This window comes from Branchiostoma lanceolatum, chromosome 10 (genome assembly GCF_035083965.1).
Source record: "Branchiostoma lanceolatum isolate klBraLanc5 chromosome 10, klBraLanc5.hap2, whole genome shotgun sequence".
Classification (NCBI taxonomy): domain Eukaryota; kingdom Metazoa; phylum Chordata; class Leptocardii; order Amphioxiformes; family Branchiostomatidae; genus Branchiostoma; species Branchiostoma lanceolatum.
In genome coordinates this window covers 11,864,873-11,880,282 of record NC_089731.1, presented here as the reverse complement: position 1 = coordinate 11,880,282, position 15,410 = coordinate 11,864,873, and the positions used below count along the sequence as shown (strand labels likewise).

At 37.5% G+C, this 15,410-nt stretch overlaps 2 protein-coding genes and 1 long non-coding RNA gene across 4 annotated transcripts; all 3 read right to left on the bottom strand.

The window, feature by feature from the left end:
- Window positions 1-770: 770 nt before the first annotated feature.
- LOC136443514 (uncharacterized) lies at window positions 771-7,614 on the bottom strand. The gene is made up of 7 exons (XM_066440784.1): window positions 7,515-7,614; window positions 6,618-6,732; window positions 5,838-5,946; window positions 4,059-4,135; window positions 3,035-3,133; window positions 2,232-2,300; window positions 771-1,647 (listed from the first exon to the last, which is right to left on the bottom strand). The coding sequence occupies exons 2-7, from the start codon at window positions 6,708-6,710 to the stop codon at window positions 1,543-1,545; spliced, it is 552 nt and encodes a 183-aa protein (XP_066296881.1). The 5' UTR covers window positions 6,711-6,732; window positions 7,515-7,614; the 3' UTR covers window positions 771-1,542.
- Window positions 7,615-7,948: 334 nt separating this feature from the next.
- On the bottom strand, window positions 7,949-12,759 carry LOC136443515 (uncharacterized). 2 transcript variants are annotated; one of them, XM_066440786.1, is made up of 7 exons: window positions 12,208-12,759; window positions 11,632-11,754; window positions 11,425-11,491; window positions 11,125-11,201; window positions 10,137-10,235; window positions 9,433-9,501; window positions 7,949-8,936 (listed from the first exon to the last, which is right to left on the bottom strand). In XM_066440786.1, the coding sequence occupies exons 2-7, from the start codon at window positions 11,722-11,724 to the stop codon at window positions 8,823-8,825; spliced, it is 519 nt and encodes a 172-aa protein (XP_066296883.1). In that variant the 5' UTR covers window positions 11,725-11,754; window positions 12,208-12,759; the 3' UTR covers window positions 7,949-8,822. The 2 variants fall into 2 exon arrangements, with proteins under 2 accessions (XP_066296883.1, XP_066296882.1); XM_066440785.1 differs by having other exon boundaries at window positions 11,632-11,747; window positions 12,208-12,756.
- A 1,910-nt stretch (window positions 12,760-14,669) lies between these two features.
- On the bottom strand, window positions 14,670-15,402 carry LOC136443517 (uncharacterized). Its single transcript, XR_010757162.1, has 2 exons — window positions 15,017-15,402; window positions 14,670-14,765 (listed from the first exon to the last, which is right to left on the bottom strand). It is a non-coding gene; the product is annotated as an uncharacterized lncRNA (long non-coding RNA).
- Window positions 15,403-15,410: the final 8 nt, after the last annotated feature.

The window sequence follows — 15,410 nt, the reverse complement described above, 5'->3', positions numbered from 1 at the left end:
TTAATTTCCGAGAAAAACAGCAGTTTAAGAATGTTTGAGATTGCATTCAAACTAACATGGGAGTGCTTTAATAAGGTACAAAATACAATGCAGGTCAACGGCCTAAAGGTCATTTTTGGCCCCACAATTTCTGGTAGTTTCTACTAGAGTCCATTCCAAGTCACCAAGAGGGTTGTTATTGTCAAAATTTACAAATGTTTTCAATCTATTGTAATTATTTGTGTGAGAGATTGTATACTTGAGAAATATTTTGAATGTGATTTCAACTTTATAAATATTCCTCCGGTTTTCTAAAACTTTATAAATATTCCTCATGTGGAATATGATATTTCTAACAGTTTCTAAATAATGGTAACAGCATTCTACAATTATTACAAACCATTTTCTACCATTATTTGTAACATCTTTATAAATAGTTCAGAGGGCTGTGAAGAAAGCAATTCACACATCATTACGAAGTATAGGGAAGAATGCTCTCCACAAAGGACCCAACAGTGTCCTGCAGTGAAATCTAAAGATATACAAAAGCAGACAGAAGGGCTGGATTAGCACCTACATTTATGGGGGCAATCACCATTCTACCATTATCTACCATTTCCTACCATTTTTGACAAATATTTCTAAACCTGAAAGAATCATGTAGATGTTTAGAAATTATTCAAAATGACTAGATTTTTGTGCAGTAACTTTCAAAATGTTTCTAAACTATCTAACTGAATTTGAATAAATTCAAATTTTCATATTCAATCTTTTAGAAAAATTTAGAACTATTGTTGCTCAGATATTCTTTTATTAGAAATAATTCAAGATTATTACAAATATCATTCAAAAACCCTCTTGGTGTCTTGGAATGGACTCTAGACAGTCTTCCAAATAAGCAACGTAAGCTTTTATAGATATAACATATGCAGAGGGCTACTCTTCTATACTCTACTCTACTCCTACTGTACAGGAATCACAAAACAGTATATATACATTCATGGCCTACTTACTGAGGTAGCTAAATCACTACATACATTATAAAGTAAAAAATGATTATTTGCTTAACAAATGTTAACAAATAGTAGTTGCTACATGAAGTTTGCGATATGTAAAATTCCAAATACATAAGGTAGACCATACTACTCAGTTATACAGTGTAGCCAAACATGAGCGTTTGTTGTTTAGCAATACGTATGTCAACAGTCAACACTACGATGTGCACATTAAACAATTGCTAGCAAATGCGTCCAAACACTGCCAAATAGATTTCAGTATTTTCTTTCCCTTTTTCCTGGTTTTTTTCTGGTCGTCCATATGAAGCTTTGGTGCAATTTCGTTCAATCGGCATATGACTTTATGTGCTGACCATTTGTGTGTGATGTTAATGTAATATTTATAAAACCCCATTTCCGAAGTAAAACGAAACCCTTTTAATGCTCTAAACACCGCTCCATGGACTCGTACCACCATATATAAATGTCTAATGCATAACTGGTATCATTAACGTTGGTACAAGGTTTCAGTGTCTTTCGTTGTCTTGTTGTCTTTCTCTAGATGGGCTCAGAATGCCTCAGATGGTTCTTCAACATGACCGTATGCGGGTAGAGCCGCCTCCCTTTCACGTAAACCCTCCGCGAACGAGTTCACCAGGATAACACCGTAAATCTGCAAGGAAAAACCACACTCTAACTTAAACGGTGTAGAAAAAGACGGAAAAATATATCGACAAGAAGTGAAATCAGATACAAGCTTCGTGAAATCAGATACAAGCTACCTCGTAGTAGCTTAATGGCAGGTTTTCAAGGCTTTCACTGAAGTTAGCTACGTATACAAAGGTTAGTTTGATAGGTTTGAATGCTGATATCAACGTATACCACAGGAGGGGTGTTCGAGATTTTCTGTCAGTGTCGCTCCATTAATAGCCCCCCTCTCACTGGACCCGCGACACGTTGGCGACTTCGCTGCGACCGAGCGATTTGACAAACAAATTTCGTCGATAAAAAACTAATTTTTTTACGCTTTGTGCGATTTTTTTGTCTTTTTAGTCACACTTGCACGATTTCCATGAAATCCCCATTGTAAAGTCAAGGCTAACTCAAATTCAATCTAGGACACAGCGAGGTCGCCAACTAGGACGCAGCGAGGGGGCTTTACATCATATGAACAAAATTATGGAAAAAACGCAAAAACTTAAGGATATAATGCTCCTCTGATAATGTTTGTGCAATGCAAAAAAAGACAATACTTACCAACAAGCCCTCTTCAAAAGCTATGCTGGCCCACAGGAACCCCAACTCGTGTGCTATTTCAGGGTTATTCTGTAAAGAAATAAAACAATATAGCAGTTACCCATGTGTCGACCTCTTCACAATGAGGTAAGTATCACAACCTAACGTATGTCTGTAGAGTAGTGCTGCGTACCTAAACGTAACATAAGGTACAGGTACCGGTACAGAGGTTTAGGTACAGGTCCGGACCTGTTAATGTAGCAGAACAATTTGAAAAAAGCAACATGTGTTATTCTGAACTTCTTCACTAATGACAGAAACACAAATAAACTGCTTTCAATTTGTCAGTATCTTTATCTAAAGACCATAACTATGTTTCCTACTGACAAACTCCCTTGGTCTTGCTATCAAAACTCCCGGCCTGCCTGAATGATCCGTTGCATATTAGTTACATTGTACGCTGTTCCAAGGTATCACTTTGGTCACGTTTGGTGTTGCGCATGAGATCAGGACATCAGTCACAAAATAAGCACATACTTGGTGTAAATTGGTGTGTTACGCCTGATGGCGGTTATACCGGCTATATAGATATAGATAGAAATTCATATCGGTACAGTACCGGTACTTCATGATCCAGTATTTTGGACCTGTACCTAATCAACTTTTACGGTATCATTGCATGCATTTATAATTAATCATATCATACTTTAAAGTACCTTCTACAGTGCAAAACCATTTGAAGTCGGTACAGTTGACAAAGAACTTTGCTTAAGACGTACAGCTTAAATATATAATAGAGCACCAAAACGTGCATGCATACTTACCATACCCTGGTGCGCAGAACCGGCGATGGCACAAATGAACATGATGGTCACAAAGATAATCGTGCCGAATATCCATATTCGACACAGCAGATACTTTCCCTAACAGGGGGATACAGAAGCAAGGCATCAACATTAGAAATGGTCCAAATCTTCTTTGCGGTACCGGTAGCTAGCGCCCTAAAGCCTCCGTCACAAATAAGAAATTCAGCTCGGCCGACGTGTTGGCGAGCTTCAAATGTGCATTTTCGGCCGAAGTACGGCCGACGTTCTGTCGATTACGCGGGCTTCGGGCGATTTTTAGAAATAAAAGTTGATCCAAACATTGGCCTTTTACTAGGTAAGTCGATACAGACTTCGTCCATGTCCAAGAGATGGTGCCATCTCATGAGGGATTTTTTTTGTTTTTAGCGTTCGACGGACGTCGCCCGAGATTTTCATCGGAAAATACGGCCGACGCTCGGGCGATTTTGAAATTCAGCGAGCTTCGTATGGATTGTGACGCCGGCTTAACTACAACGACAACACCCATCCCAAGATCAAGAGGAACTAACATGAAATGTAGTACTGCGTTTAGAGACTAACTTTTAAAGAGTCACCTAACAAATTCATACACCTCACATTTTCTGCTAATAATGCTATGGGATCACAAAATGAGTAAAGGTAAAGCAGTCATCCTAAATTGAGTGCAGCATAATGCTTTTGCAAGTAGCTAGTAGTAGTGCAATGCGGCTTCGCCACGGCTCGCGGTTTTTGGCCAAGCATACTGGGTCACCCCTACTCTTCTCGATAGGAGTGTTGGGTTCTTTTACGTGCAGAGAGGCTAATGCATGAAGCTCCCTCGTACACGGGGCCGCCGGCTTTACGTCACCATCCGAAATAACGAATGCAATCCCTTACAAAAGAAAAAAACTCCAGAAAAATATAAACCAAACAAAATTTGGAAACATACAACCTTGCACACAAATATCGTACTTCTTCAATCGTCTGATAAATAACTAATGAAAACAATAAAATTCCAACAAACCTTGATTGCGCCGACAAGTAGGATGACGCACAGAATGATCAACACCACGTCACATACCGTGTCCCCAATTTCAATGACTGCAAAGTTAGAGTTATGAATCAATGAAAGATTTATTGCTAAGACAAGCTCATTGCAGCCGAGTGCTTACTTTACAAATGGTACTTAATAAACTATTTATTACTTGCTTATAAAACAATTAAACACACTTAAAACAACTGATTATAAAAAAAACATTACAATTATACACAATTACAATCAGTACATAAACATAGATCTATAAGTATGCAGTTAACCACTTTTTTATCATCACTGGTCCATATTAGTATTAAAAACCGAGCTTGACTAAACCCATTTTTTTATACATCAAGCTCATGTCATGACTTCCATCGAGCAGTTGCAGGCGTTACGTATTTGTTATCATATTATTACCTTCGCCGAGAAGGTTATGCAGAGGGTAGCGTTTGTCTGTTTGTCTGTTTGTTTGTTTGTAGTGGCACAGAATAACTCGAGAATGCCTTGATGGATTGTCTTGGTATTTGGTATGTTGGTAGGTTTTGATGAGACCTAAAAACGATGAGATTTGGGGCCCCCTAGCGGCTTCTTATGGTACTGCAGCGGAACTTCCTGTTTTGATATCTCGTGTTCTGGACATGCTATGGAACTGATTTTTGAGTGGTAGATAGATCTTTGGACAGAGAGTAAGTGGTGTTGGTTTGGGCCCCCTAGCGGCTTTTTGGGAACTGCAGGAGCAGGTTTTGCGTCTGACTTTGAAAGGGAATAACTCAAGAAGTGCTTGATGGATGGTAATGATTTTTGGTAGGTAAATAGCTTGAGTGATGATGTACAGGATTAGACACTTGTTATGCAAATCAGTATCTAATTTGCATAATTAATGAGGAAAGTTTATACATCCGCCAAATTCCATGATAGGACTCTGAAACATGTGACATATGTAACTGAGGAAGAGAGAAATATTAATTGATATGAACTATGCAAATGAAGACCTCATTTGCATAATTAATGAGAAAATACTATAACATGATGGCCTTGATGGATGGTCATGATTTTTGGTATGTGGTTAGCTTGTGTGATGCTTAGTATGATTGGACGATGATTATGCAAATCAGATTCCAATTTGCATAATTAATGAGGCAACTTTAAAAATCCGCTTTGTTCCATGATATGACCTTTCAAATTGTAACTGAGGAAGAGAGGACTGTTAATAGATAGAAAATATGCAAATGTGGGCCTTATTTGCATACTTCATGAGTAACTTCTATTATTCCACACTGGCAAATGACGGCAATTTCATACATTTAATCCTTTTTATGGCATTGGGACGTTATGTGAATGTGAGCATCGTTGAATCAAATTATGCTAATAAGGGCCTCCTTTGCATAATTGATGATAAATATTAGCATAATCTTCTTTGTTAAGCTCATAATTTGTTAAGCTCATACTTTGGACATGTTATATTTTAAGACAATCAACTGGTATGATTTATGATTGATGAGAAACACTCCTAATACGTCAGTCATAAAGGTTAAAATCATTTGGCGAAGGTATGAGGTCGTGGAACTCTAGTTTTACATGCAATTTGAAAACTATATATGCGAAATTATATACAGTAAGTAGTAAACACAAAAGTTCCGTTATAGACACAAAAACACCAATGTTTTCATATTTTCACAGTGCACATTTCACAACCTAAGGAAGGTTTAAGATGGTTTAAAACGTAACTTACTCTGGCTGGAGTTTAGGGGTTATCAACGTACTTACGTTCTGCTCCGTAAAAACCGAAAACGGAAGGGTTGGTGAGTCTGGCGACCCTGAGACTCACATTGCCAGAAACGAAGAAAGACAGGGCAAGGTTGGCCAAAGTAGGCACCTATAAAAAAATGTATACAGCTATATCATCATGGATATTTTTTTGTTATACCTAGTCTTTATATCTGACACTACTAGTATTAGGACTGTCCAATGATTCAGAATAAACACGTAAATGAACCTATAACTTCACAATATTTTCCAATTCAGTCAATTTAGTGCTTTTGTAACTACGTACATGTAACTAGACGTGGACAGTATGAGACACATTACAATGAATTGTGTATTAAAATTTTTAGTGTTTACAAGGAGGTTACAAATGTATATAACCTCCTTGGTGTTTAGCTTCATTTCGTACTGTAGATAGTGCTGTGTACCTAAATACGTATAGTTACCTAAATCAGGTTTACTACCGTTTAGGTTCGGATATAGATCCAGAGGTTCAGGTTCAGGTCCGGACCTGAACCCATGGTATATGTGTGCTAAAAACATTTTATTTTTTCCTGTTACATGTAAAATTGCATATTGGCATATATTTTACATGCAAATTGAAAATTATATATGTGAAATTATATACAGTAAATAGCAAACACAAAAGTTAAGTTATAGAAACAAAAAAAAGCAATGTTTTCATATTATTCCAGTGCACATTTCCCAACCTAAGCCAGTTGGATACGGTCTTTGCAACCCGTAGGTCTGCTTGGAGACTAGACATAAAAGGGAAAACATTACCATGAACACAATGGAGAGCGCGATGACTCCACACTTGAGTGAACAACAGCAGCAACAGTTCTCCACCCGCGGAATACTCATATCAATAGCCATCTCGAACGGGGTCAGTTTTCCCCTAGGAACATGAAAAACAATCCCTTAAGGTCAATGACCCCGATAATTACATGCTCCAACATTCCTCCCATATTTGCTCAGACATTAGAGTATCACAAGGTGCGTTGTTGTTAGATGGGTAAAGGTAATAAGGAAAAGGACTGTGAGAAGAAAAGGCTTTTAAGATTTTCTAACCACCCCAACATCTGCTTGGGGATATAGAAATGTTCTTCAGATCTCCCCTTCCACTCAGGTCACTACTCTCCAAGCAGAGGTTGGTGCCATGGGGAATATTGGGACCTTCTTATTTTCCGTCCACGGGAATACATGCAAACGGAAAGCGGGGTAGATGATAAAAAGGTCACAATCTTCCCCACCAACCTCTGCTTGGAGAGTAACGTTACCATCTGTTTCTTCAATCAAAACACGCCAGGGGAAGTTGGGTCACTCTCAGTGGGCCAGTCGGGGGGACAGAAGGGGTAGAGGGGAAAGGAGGAACAGAAGTGTCGTTGATAACATTGTCGTCTTTCTAGAAGACTACATGTAGGTGTTGTGATCTGTGATGTGCAAGTCTACATGCCTACGTGTACCAGCGACTACATCTCCAGTGTTATCGCTACAAGCCGGTCTCTTTACACTGATATCATACAGATCTTTCCACTTCCTGCATAATATGTTTTCATTCCGTTTTAGGAAGCAGCTAACCAGGGGAAGTCGCTCTGTACTGATCTAATCGTATCCTAATCCAATCAAGGACAATCTAGATACTACAGGTTGCTACAGAAATCACATTTGAACACCTACCTCGAGTCTTGTTCTATCTGGAGCCTTGTTCGTGCTCTTATGACACAGTCGACTCAGCTCAGAGAGTGACTTCGTGCTTTGTTGTGTGCGAGATTCGTAACAAAGGCACGTACCACTTATTTCGGGGGGGGGCACTTTACTATGGCAATTTAGAAGGACATATTAATATCATGTCACGTATTACTAGCTGCCCAGTATTTTCCTTAATTTCCGACAAAAACAGACGTTTAAGAATATTTAAGATTGCATTCATCCTAACATGGGTGTGCTAAAAAGTACAAAATAGAATGGAGGTCAACGGCCTACAGGTCATTTTTGGCCCCACGATTAGGGGGGCCCCTTTCTGGTAGTTCCTGCTAGTCAGTCTTCCAAATAAGCAAGGTAGGCTTTTGTTACTCTACGTCTACTTTACAGGAATCATAAAACAGTATATATACATTCATGGCCACCACTCCATTTATTGATCTATACATATACATAAACATAATATTTTGTCCCCTTCATATTTCTATCTCTTGGTTAATCAACTTACAGCAGCAAGTTTTCTATCAATTTGATTGCTTAAAACTTTGGTCGGACAGATACTTAACCATGTATCCACAACCATAGCAATCGTCAGCAGGTATGATTCACCAGAGCATCACAGTACAACATGCAACAATACAACAACAACAACAACTTATGCTATGTGTTCTTATAATCATTATGTTAGTCTTGTCCTTGTGTTACAAGGCTTTTAATGCTTTTAATTATGTGTGTTACGTAAAGAATATGCAATTCAGCCCTTGGGCTAATGCTCTTGAATAAAACCCATTATTATTATTATTATTATCATTATTATTAAACAGTAGCCAAAGTTCTGCATAATGTAGCCTTATCTAAACATTCTTACTCTATCACATCAATCAAAGTCACAAGGCATATACAAATATCATATTTCAACATAGATGACAAAACTTCTTTTGGGAAAAATTACACCCTAGACCTGGGATACATGTATATACATGTACCAAATAATTATAATAGTATACTTAGGGATAACAGACTCCCTATAGCATAAATCACTGTAAATGCATTTAAGTTTGCGTGGTTTTTATTTTGCAGTAGGGAGAAATATTATGTTCGCCGTGGTTTTAAGTTCGCGTTTGAAACAATAGTAGCACTACAGTCGTAGGTGGGCAAAATTTTTCGCAGTGGTTTTAACTTCGCGCTGAAATTCACTGCGAAAACCACAAACATAACACCACTGCGAATATTTCTGCATTTACATTACCAACATAGACTTTGTTCGTTTTTTGCCCTGAAATGTTAGATGTCCACGTCCACAGGTTCCTCCACGTGCCTGTATGGCAGCGGGAGCAGGGGACCGTCGGTGTAACGCAGGGTCTGGGCGAAGGAGTTCACCACGATAACACCGTAGACCTGCGGAATAAAACGGAGTTTAGTTCCCATCTTGACTATCTTGGTCTCTTTGCAAAATATTTCTTTATCCTTCAAATGAATGTAATGTAAGAAATGAGTCACCACTGTACCACAAACTTATCATCACCATGAAAAAACCTGTTGTTATTATTTATGATGTCCATTTTCCTTACACCATGAAATTTTGCTACCGCAAAGATAAAGTAACTTACACTTACAGTTATGTAACGCAAGTGCCTTATATCATATGTCAGTGTTAACAGAAGACTGTGGTGCATTGGCAACCAAAATCTAGTAATATCAATCATAATGGAATTATTATTAGATTACAACGACTGAACAATTCTTGTTCTTTGTAGTTGAACGTGACACACTGTATATTGGGGATGAGAGACCCAATTGTCACTACAGAGATCCTTGCTGTCACCTTAGTTATCAAACTGACATACACCTGGTAGAGTCAATGATAGTATTGTATAGAAAATCATATGCTAACCAGTACGCCACATTCAATAGCCCTGCCTCCCCACAGAAAGCCTAGACGGTGCACAGTCTCTGGTCTGTTCTGGAATGAAAATAATGAAGGCAAATTAGATAATTGTAAATGCAGAAATGTTTGCGGTGGTTTTATGGTCGCAGTTTTTGCGGTGAACTCTTCAGCGCGAGCTTCAAACCACCGCAAAACTTTTTGCCCATTAATGACTGTAAGGGTACTAATTGTTTCAAACGCGAACTCAAAACCACGGCTAACACTCCATTTTCTCCCTACCGCTAAATAAAAACCATGTAAACTTATAGGCATTAAGAGTAGTCTGAAAAAAACACCTTTCTTCACTAGATTAGCTGTACCTCATTTGATTCAAAGACAAGATGATTATAATTACATGTAAGATAATTCCAACTGAACATCCCTAGCGTTGAAAGGCTTCTATGACATAAAAGCACCCCATTGACTCCACGGTTTGCCTCCTCTAATCACTGTTACTAAGAAAATTAGAAGGAATCGTCCTATCCTAGTCAAAATAGCCACCGACTCACTAGATCTTTAGCCATATCAATGCTCATATCAGCTTCACACTTAAATGAAGTCTGCGGATTTCTAGATTTTAGTATCAGGGATACCTGAAAAACAGGCTTGTTGCCTGGGTGTATTTTTCCCTGTATAGATAAATAAATGAAATGAGGTACAATTGTGCTTACCGAAGCACGCAAGGTTGAAGCGACGATAAGAAGGATCATCATGCAGGTAAGGAGGATGATTGTACCGAATACCCAAATCATGCAGAACATGTAGTTTCCCTGTTAGAGAGAAAGAAAAATAATGTGTATTAGTATCAGTGTACCTGGCATCATTATGAATCACATTATACTTTGTTACTAGTAGTTGGAGGACTGTACAGCGAGCCTCAGTGCAATCAAGGAGGTTTAATCCTCTTGATTAAACCTCCTTGGTGCAATATACATGTATGTCTTCCTTTGATTCCCACTGATAACAGACTGAGCCCAAAATGAAAAAGGGACAACTACAACATTGCTGACATAGTTGTGTAAGGCCAATTGTCAATTTGATTATATGGATGACACACATCAATTTTCGTCTCCCCCCAAAAAAAGAAGTTTTCGGCCATACTGTATATCATACAAAACAGCTGCAAAATGAGACAATATATGCTGTAAATTGCAAAAAAAATATTTTCGGAAAATGGATACTACCGGTAATGTCGTACGATGCCAAAGTTAATTTTTAAAGCCAAAGAAGATTATGAAAGATTAAAAATGAAGAATCTATTATATGGTATACCATACTCTGTGTGTTAAGTTTTGTGCGTCCTTCCTGACCACAAAGAGTACTTAATAATGAATTCAACCTTTTTTTTTGCCAAACTTTTTTTTTTAGTCACACTCACGCATCAGTTATGGGGTTCCCAGAGGATGTCATCCGTATAATCAAATCAACATGGCCTAATAGGAAAATGATTGTACGAAACATACCACAATTGAATCTAGAAACAATTTTTACCTGCAAGTTGCACTGATTGAAACAGATCACAGATAATAACATATAGAACATTTAAAATCTCATGCTGATTTTAGAAACTTTGTGGACAGAAGTGTTAGTCTAAGAATGATTACATATATATATATACTTAATAAATGATAAAATAATGATTAATAAATCAGATCACACCTTGATGGCACCAATGAGGAGGATGATGCACAAAATGATCAAGACTGCATCCAGGACCAAATCTGTAATCTTGAAGGCTGTGGCAAGGGTTTAGAGGCAACCAGTGATCAAAAGATACACAACCACAAATGCCTTTGTTTACTTGAAGTTATCATCACAACTCAGTACGTTGAAATATGATAAGATATACATTTGTAGTTATAACGTTAACTGTAATTAGTGGCTGTGAGCTGAACAAATTATACAAAAATCTAAGGTCTGAAAATTGTCAAAAAAAGAAATTCAAATTGGTGTACTCACGACTTAGTTGGCGATCGTCCAATGAACGAGCAACAATCACCCAAATTCCAGCAAATAAGTTGACCACCTTTTTACAAAAATAATAACTTGCATCAGCCTATCTATGGGTCTATTCTACAAAATGCATAACAAACGAACAGCTCAATCCATGTCTTAAAATGCTATCATAAACATTGCATGACTTTTTGTATGCAAAGTTTTAAGTACCATGAAGACAACAGCGATGGTGATGACTCCACACTTCAACGAACAACAACAGCAGCAGTTGTTCACCCGTGGTAGCTTTATGTCAATGGCCATGTTGATATATGTCAATCTGCAATCTGAAAATTGAAAAAAAAGTTGCCAACCTCTCAAATTACTGTTTTATGCTTAAATGTTTGCGATGGTTTTATGTTCACGGTTTTCGCGGTGAACTTTCGGCACAAACTTAAAACCACCGCGAAACTTTTTACCCCCCCTATGACTGTAGTACTGATATTGTTTCAAACGAGAACTTAAAAACCCAGCAAACATTCCATTTTCTCCATCTCGCGATATAAAAATTACAGTAGCACCTATGTACGTGTCGGGTGATTTTTCCATTCTAAAGCCAGCAATTGTCACTGATATCACTTGGCAATGGCATATGGTACAACGTACCATACTAAACCCTTGCTTCATACTGCTGATATGCCAAGATAATTCGCAAGAAGCTCATATTACTTGATAAGTATGACGTCTTCAATGGGTTATTATACATTGTAGAGTCTCAGGGCATGAATATTCAAACACAATACATACCTAGTGGACCTCTAGTCAGCCAACAAGCCTCTGACGGCTTAAGACTTTGCAGGTCAAAGTTGTCTCCTTGTTGGACTAAAATGGCGGAGCTCTAGTGGGTAGTCAGGTGTCACTTGTGGTAAACAAGAACAATGGGTTCTATCTTGGCATACAGCCAGAATAGACCAGTTTGACTGGGCAGCCTTAGGTTTTGTCTGGGGATCAACTTTTGACAAGGTCGGGACCTCAGCTGTTTTCTAAAGATGGTTTCAGTAGATAGCACAGAACATCTTTAATGTAAGCGCTTATAAGTGTTGAAGGTTAACCATGTCATTTGCAGCAGAACAGCGATGAATCCTTGGAATCCATAGTTTTATATCGGTAAGTAAAAGTGCATCACAACAAAAGTCTGACCACCATACTGACGTGTAATTATACAATGTAACACTTATCTACAGGTCACTGAACTCCAGAGCCCTGGCTGCTCAAGGACACATCCCATTTGGGGATAAACTACTTTGATTTTATAGCCCAATGTGCAAAAGAAGGAGGTACAAATGCTTCTCAAAACTGTGTCAAAGTTTGAAAAAAAACCCCACTGAAATCAGAAACTGCAAGTTATATTAATCATTCTGTTGTTAATGTAGCATCTACGTATATCTATAGAAAATCTCACACACCAGATAATACCCTTCTCAATTTAAGTGGAATGGTGAAATCTGTAACAGGCTCAATGTATGACAAGGGGGCATGTGTGCAAATTCTGTGCAAAATTTTTATTTCATTATTAATTTTTCAAATCAATTTCATATACACTAATAGATTCTATTTGACAGTGTATCATGGTGAATTGTATCATAGGAAAAGTATACTTTTTGTACATGTATCCTTTTATTACAAAAGTGCACTAGAAAAGTACACATCATGTACATGTACATCATGGACATTTGAAAACACTGATAAGAATTCAGCAAAAAAACATTCATGTAGTTTTCTGAAATTCTGACAACAATTTCATTACATATCTACCTAGAACAAAATATTCAATTTCATACACAGATTTGTCCATTCTTGACTGTAGGTACCAGAATGATACAAAAGGAACAGAATTCACACGTAGAAAGTTTGTCAGCTAAGATATAGCCTGTTTTTCCTTTAACAGATTGTTTTTTCTTCAACCTGATATGATATTTGTACAAATAATTGCAAAAGTTGATAAAGTCTTTTGACAAAGATGTTTCCATGCACCATGTCAGGATGGTGCAAATATGGAGTACGCAATGTAGAGAAGAACTAAGATCATCACTGACATCAACATGGTTCTCCTGTTCTCGGACCGCAAGGTACTCAGGTTGTTTTCTACACACACAGAGAGAGAATGAAAACATGTACATTGTATTATCATTACAGACCGATGAGTGTAATAAGAAACTTACAGATAGGAAACAAATGCTAGTATACAAAAGTGAAGTGTCCAGAGATGATGAAATCATAGGCACATATTGCACCTTGCAACATTGTTTTTGTTATTCTATAAAACTATGTTTTATTTATGTACACCCGCAGGGCTACATGCCTATGTTCCGAAACCCCTATGTTCCGACACACGGCCATGATGATACTGAATCTTGCAAGAAGAGTCCATAGTGCGTTTGAAATTATCTTTGAACTCTTTTTAAACAAATCTTTACAAAAAGATGGGACTGTTTAATATCATATGAAAAATCTCAATTAGCTTTATCTTAAACTACAAATGGCAGAATGTCAGCTTCATTTGAAAGACACACCCTACAAGTAGCTGAATGTTACCCTGTATCATTTGAATGACACACCAAACAAACAGATGAATCTGACCCTGTATCATTTGAATGACACAGCCAAATCTGACCCTGTATCATTTGAATGACACATCTTAGACATAGCCTAATCTGACCCTGTATCATTTGAATGACACACCTTAGAAATAGCCAAATCTGACCCTGTATCATTTGAATGACACACCTTAGAAATAGCCAAATCTGGCCCTGTATCGTTTGAATGACACACCTTACAAGAAAACGTCTATATATAGTATAAAACGAGCCATTGCATTAACCCTTTATTTTCGGAACATAGGGGTTTCAGAACATAGGGTGGTCACCTGCCTGCAGGACCTTGTGAAAACTGCCCCAGTGTCTATAGATGTATGTAGACTAGTAAACAGAGTAGAATAAATACTAGTAGATGAATACAAATATGGTAACTTTATTACCATCAAGGGATATCGTTTTTCTCAAGGTCTCTTCCTCGTCTTCCAGATTTTTCCTGAATGTAGAAAAAATGATAGTAATTCAAAATAATAAACGTTACAATTAACCTTACATAGTATAATGCATAATGCAAAAAGTACATTGATCAATTTGATGAAAATGTTTTCACAATAAAGACATGGGATAAGTCACAAGGATGCTGAAACTCCTTGGAATAGCTAAGAAAATATCTCACCTTTCCTTATCAGTCATGAACTCCAGTCTCAAGGCCCGCTCAAGTTGATCAAGTCTTTCTCTACTTCTTTGCAGTCTACTTTCTACAATTTCAATCTGTAAAAATATCAAATTATGACAGAAATGAGCACATTTGTGTTAGTCCATTTAAACACTAGATTCAAGGTTATATTCACCTCCTAAGAAGTTGGTTCATTGTATTGTCTCCTAAAAGTAAAAGCTGATAATTATACAACATATACATTTTTTTTACCACCATAACCATGATAATGTTTTTGAGGATTATCTCATTTTCCTATAACCGGATGTTATTTATATTTTCAAAAGTTCAATGGCTGTTTATATACCTGTTCAGTTATCCTGGGCGGCATCTTGAAAGTGCACAAAGAGTACGTTACACACAAGCGTGGGAAGAAAATCGCGTGATTGTAGCACAGATCTTTGTGTTTTCTGGAAAGAAAACCGGCTTGCATTGATCTATGTCTCCTCTCAGCTGATTACAACGTGGCGGTCAAAGGTTACAGGGAGCTATGTTGGAGTTTATCAATATATTGTTCCTTATGTTTCTAACGACGGTGTTATAAACCAGACACTTGGTTATCTTTACCACAAAGATTCATCCCAATATCACTTGCTGTTCCATTAAATTCGTCTTTTCTCTGATTTATCTTTCAAGTGTGGAGAAAATCAGATGTCGATATCGTCATGAAACTTTTTCAGACCCGCCATAAATAAGGTCAA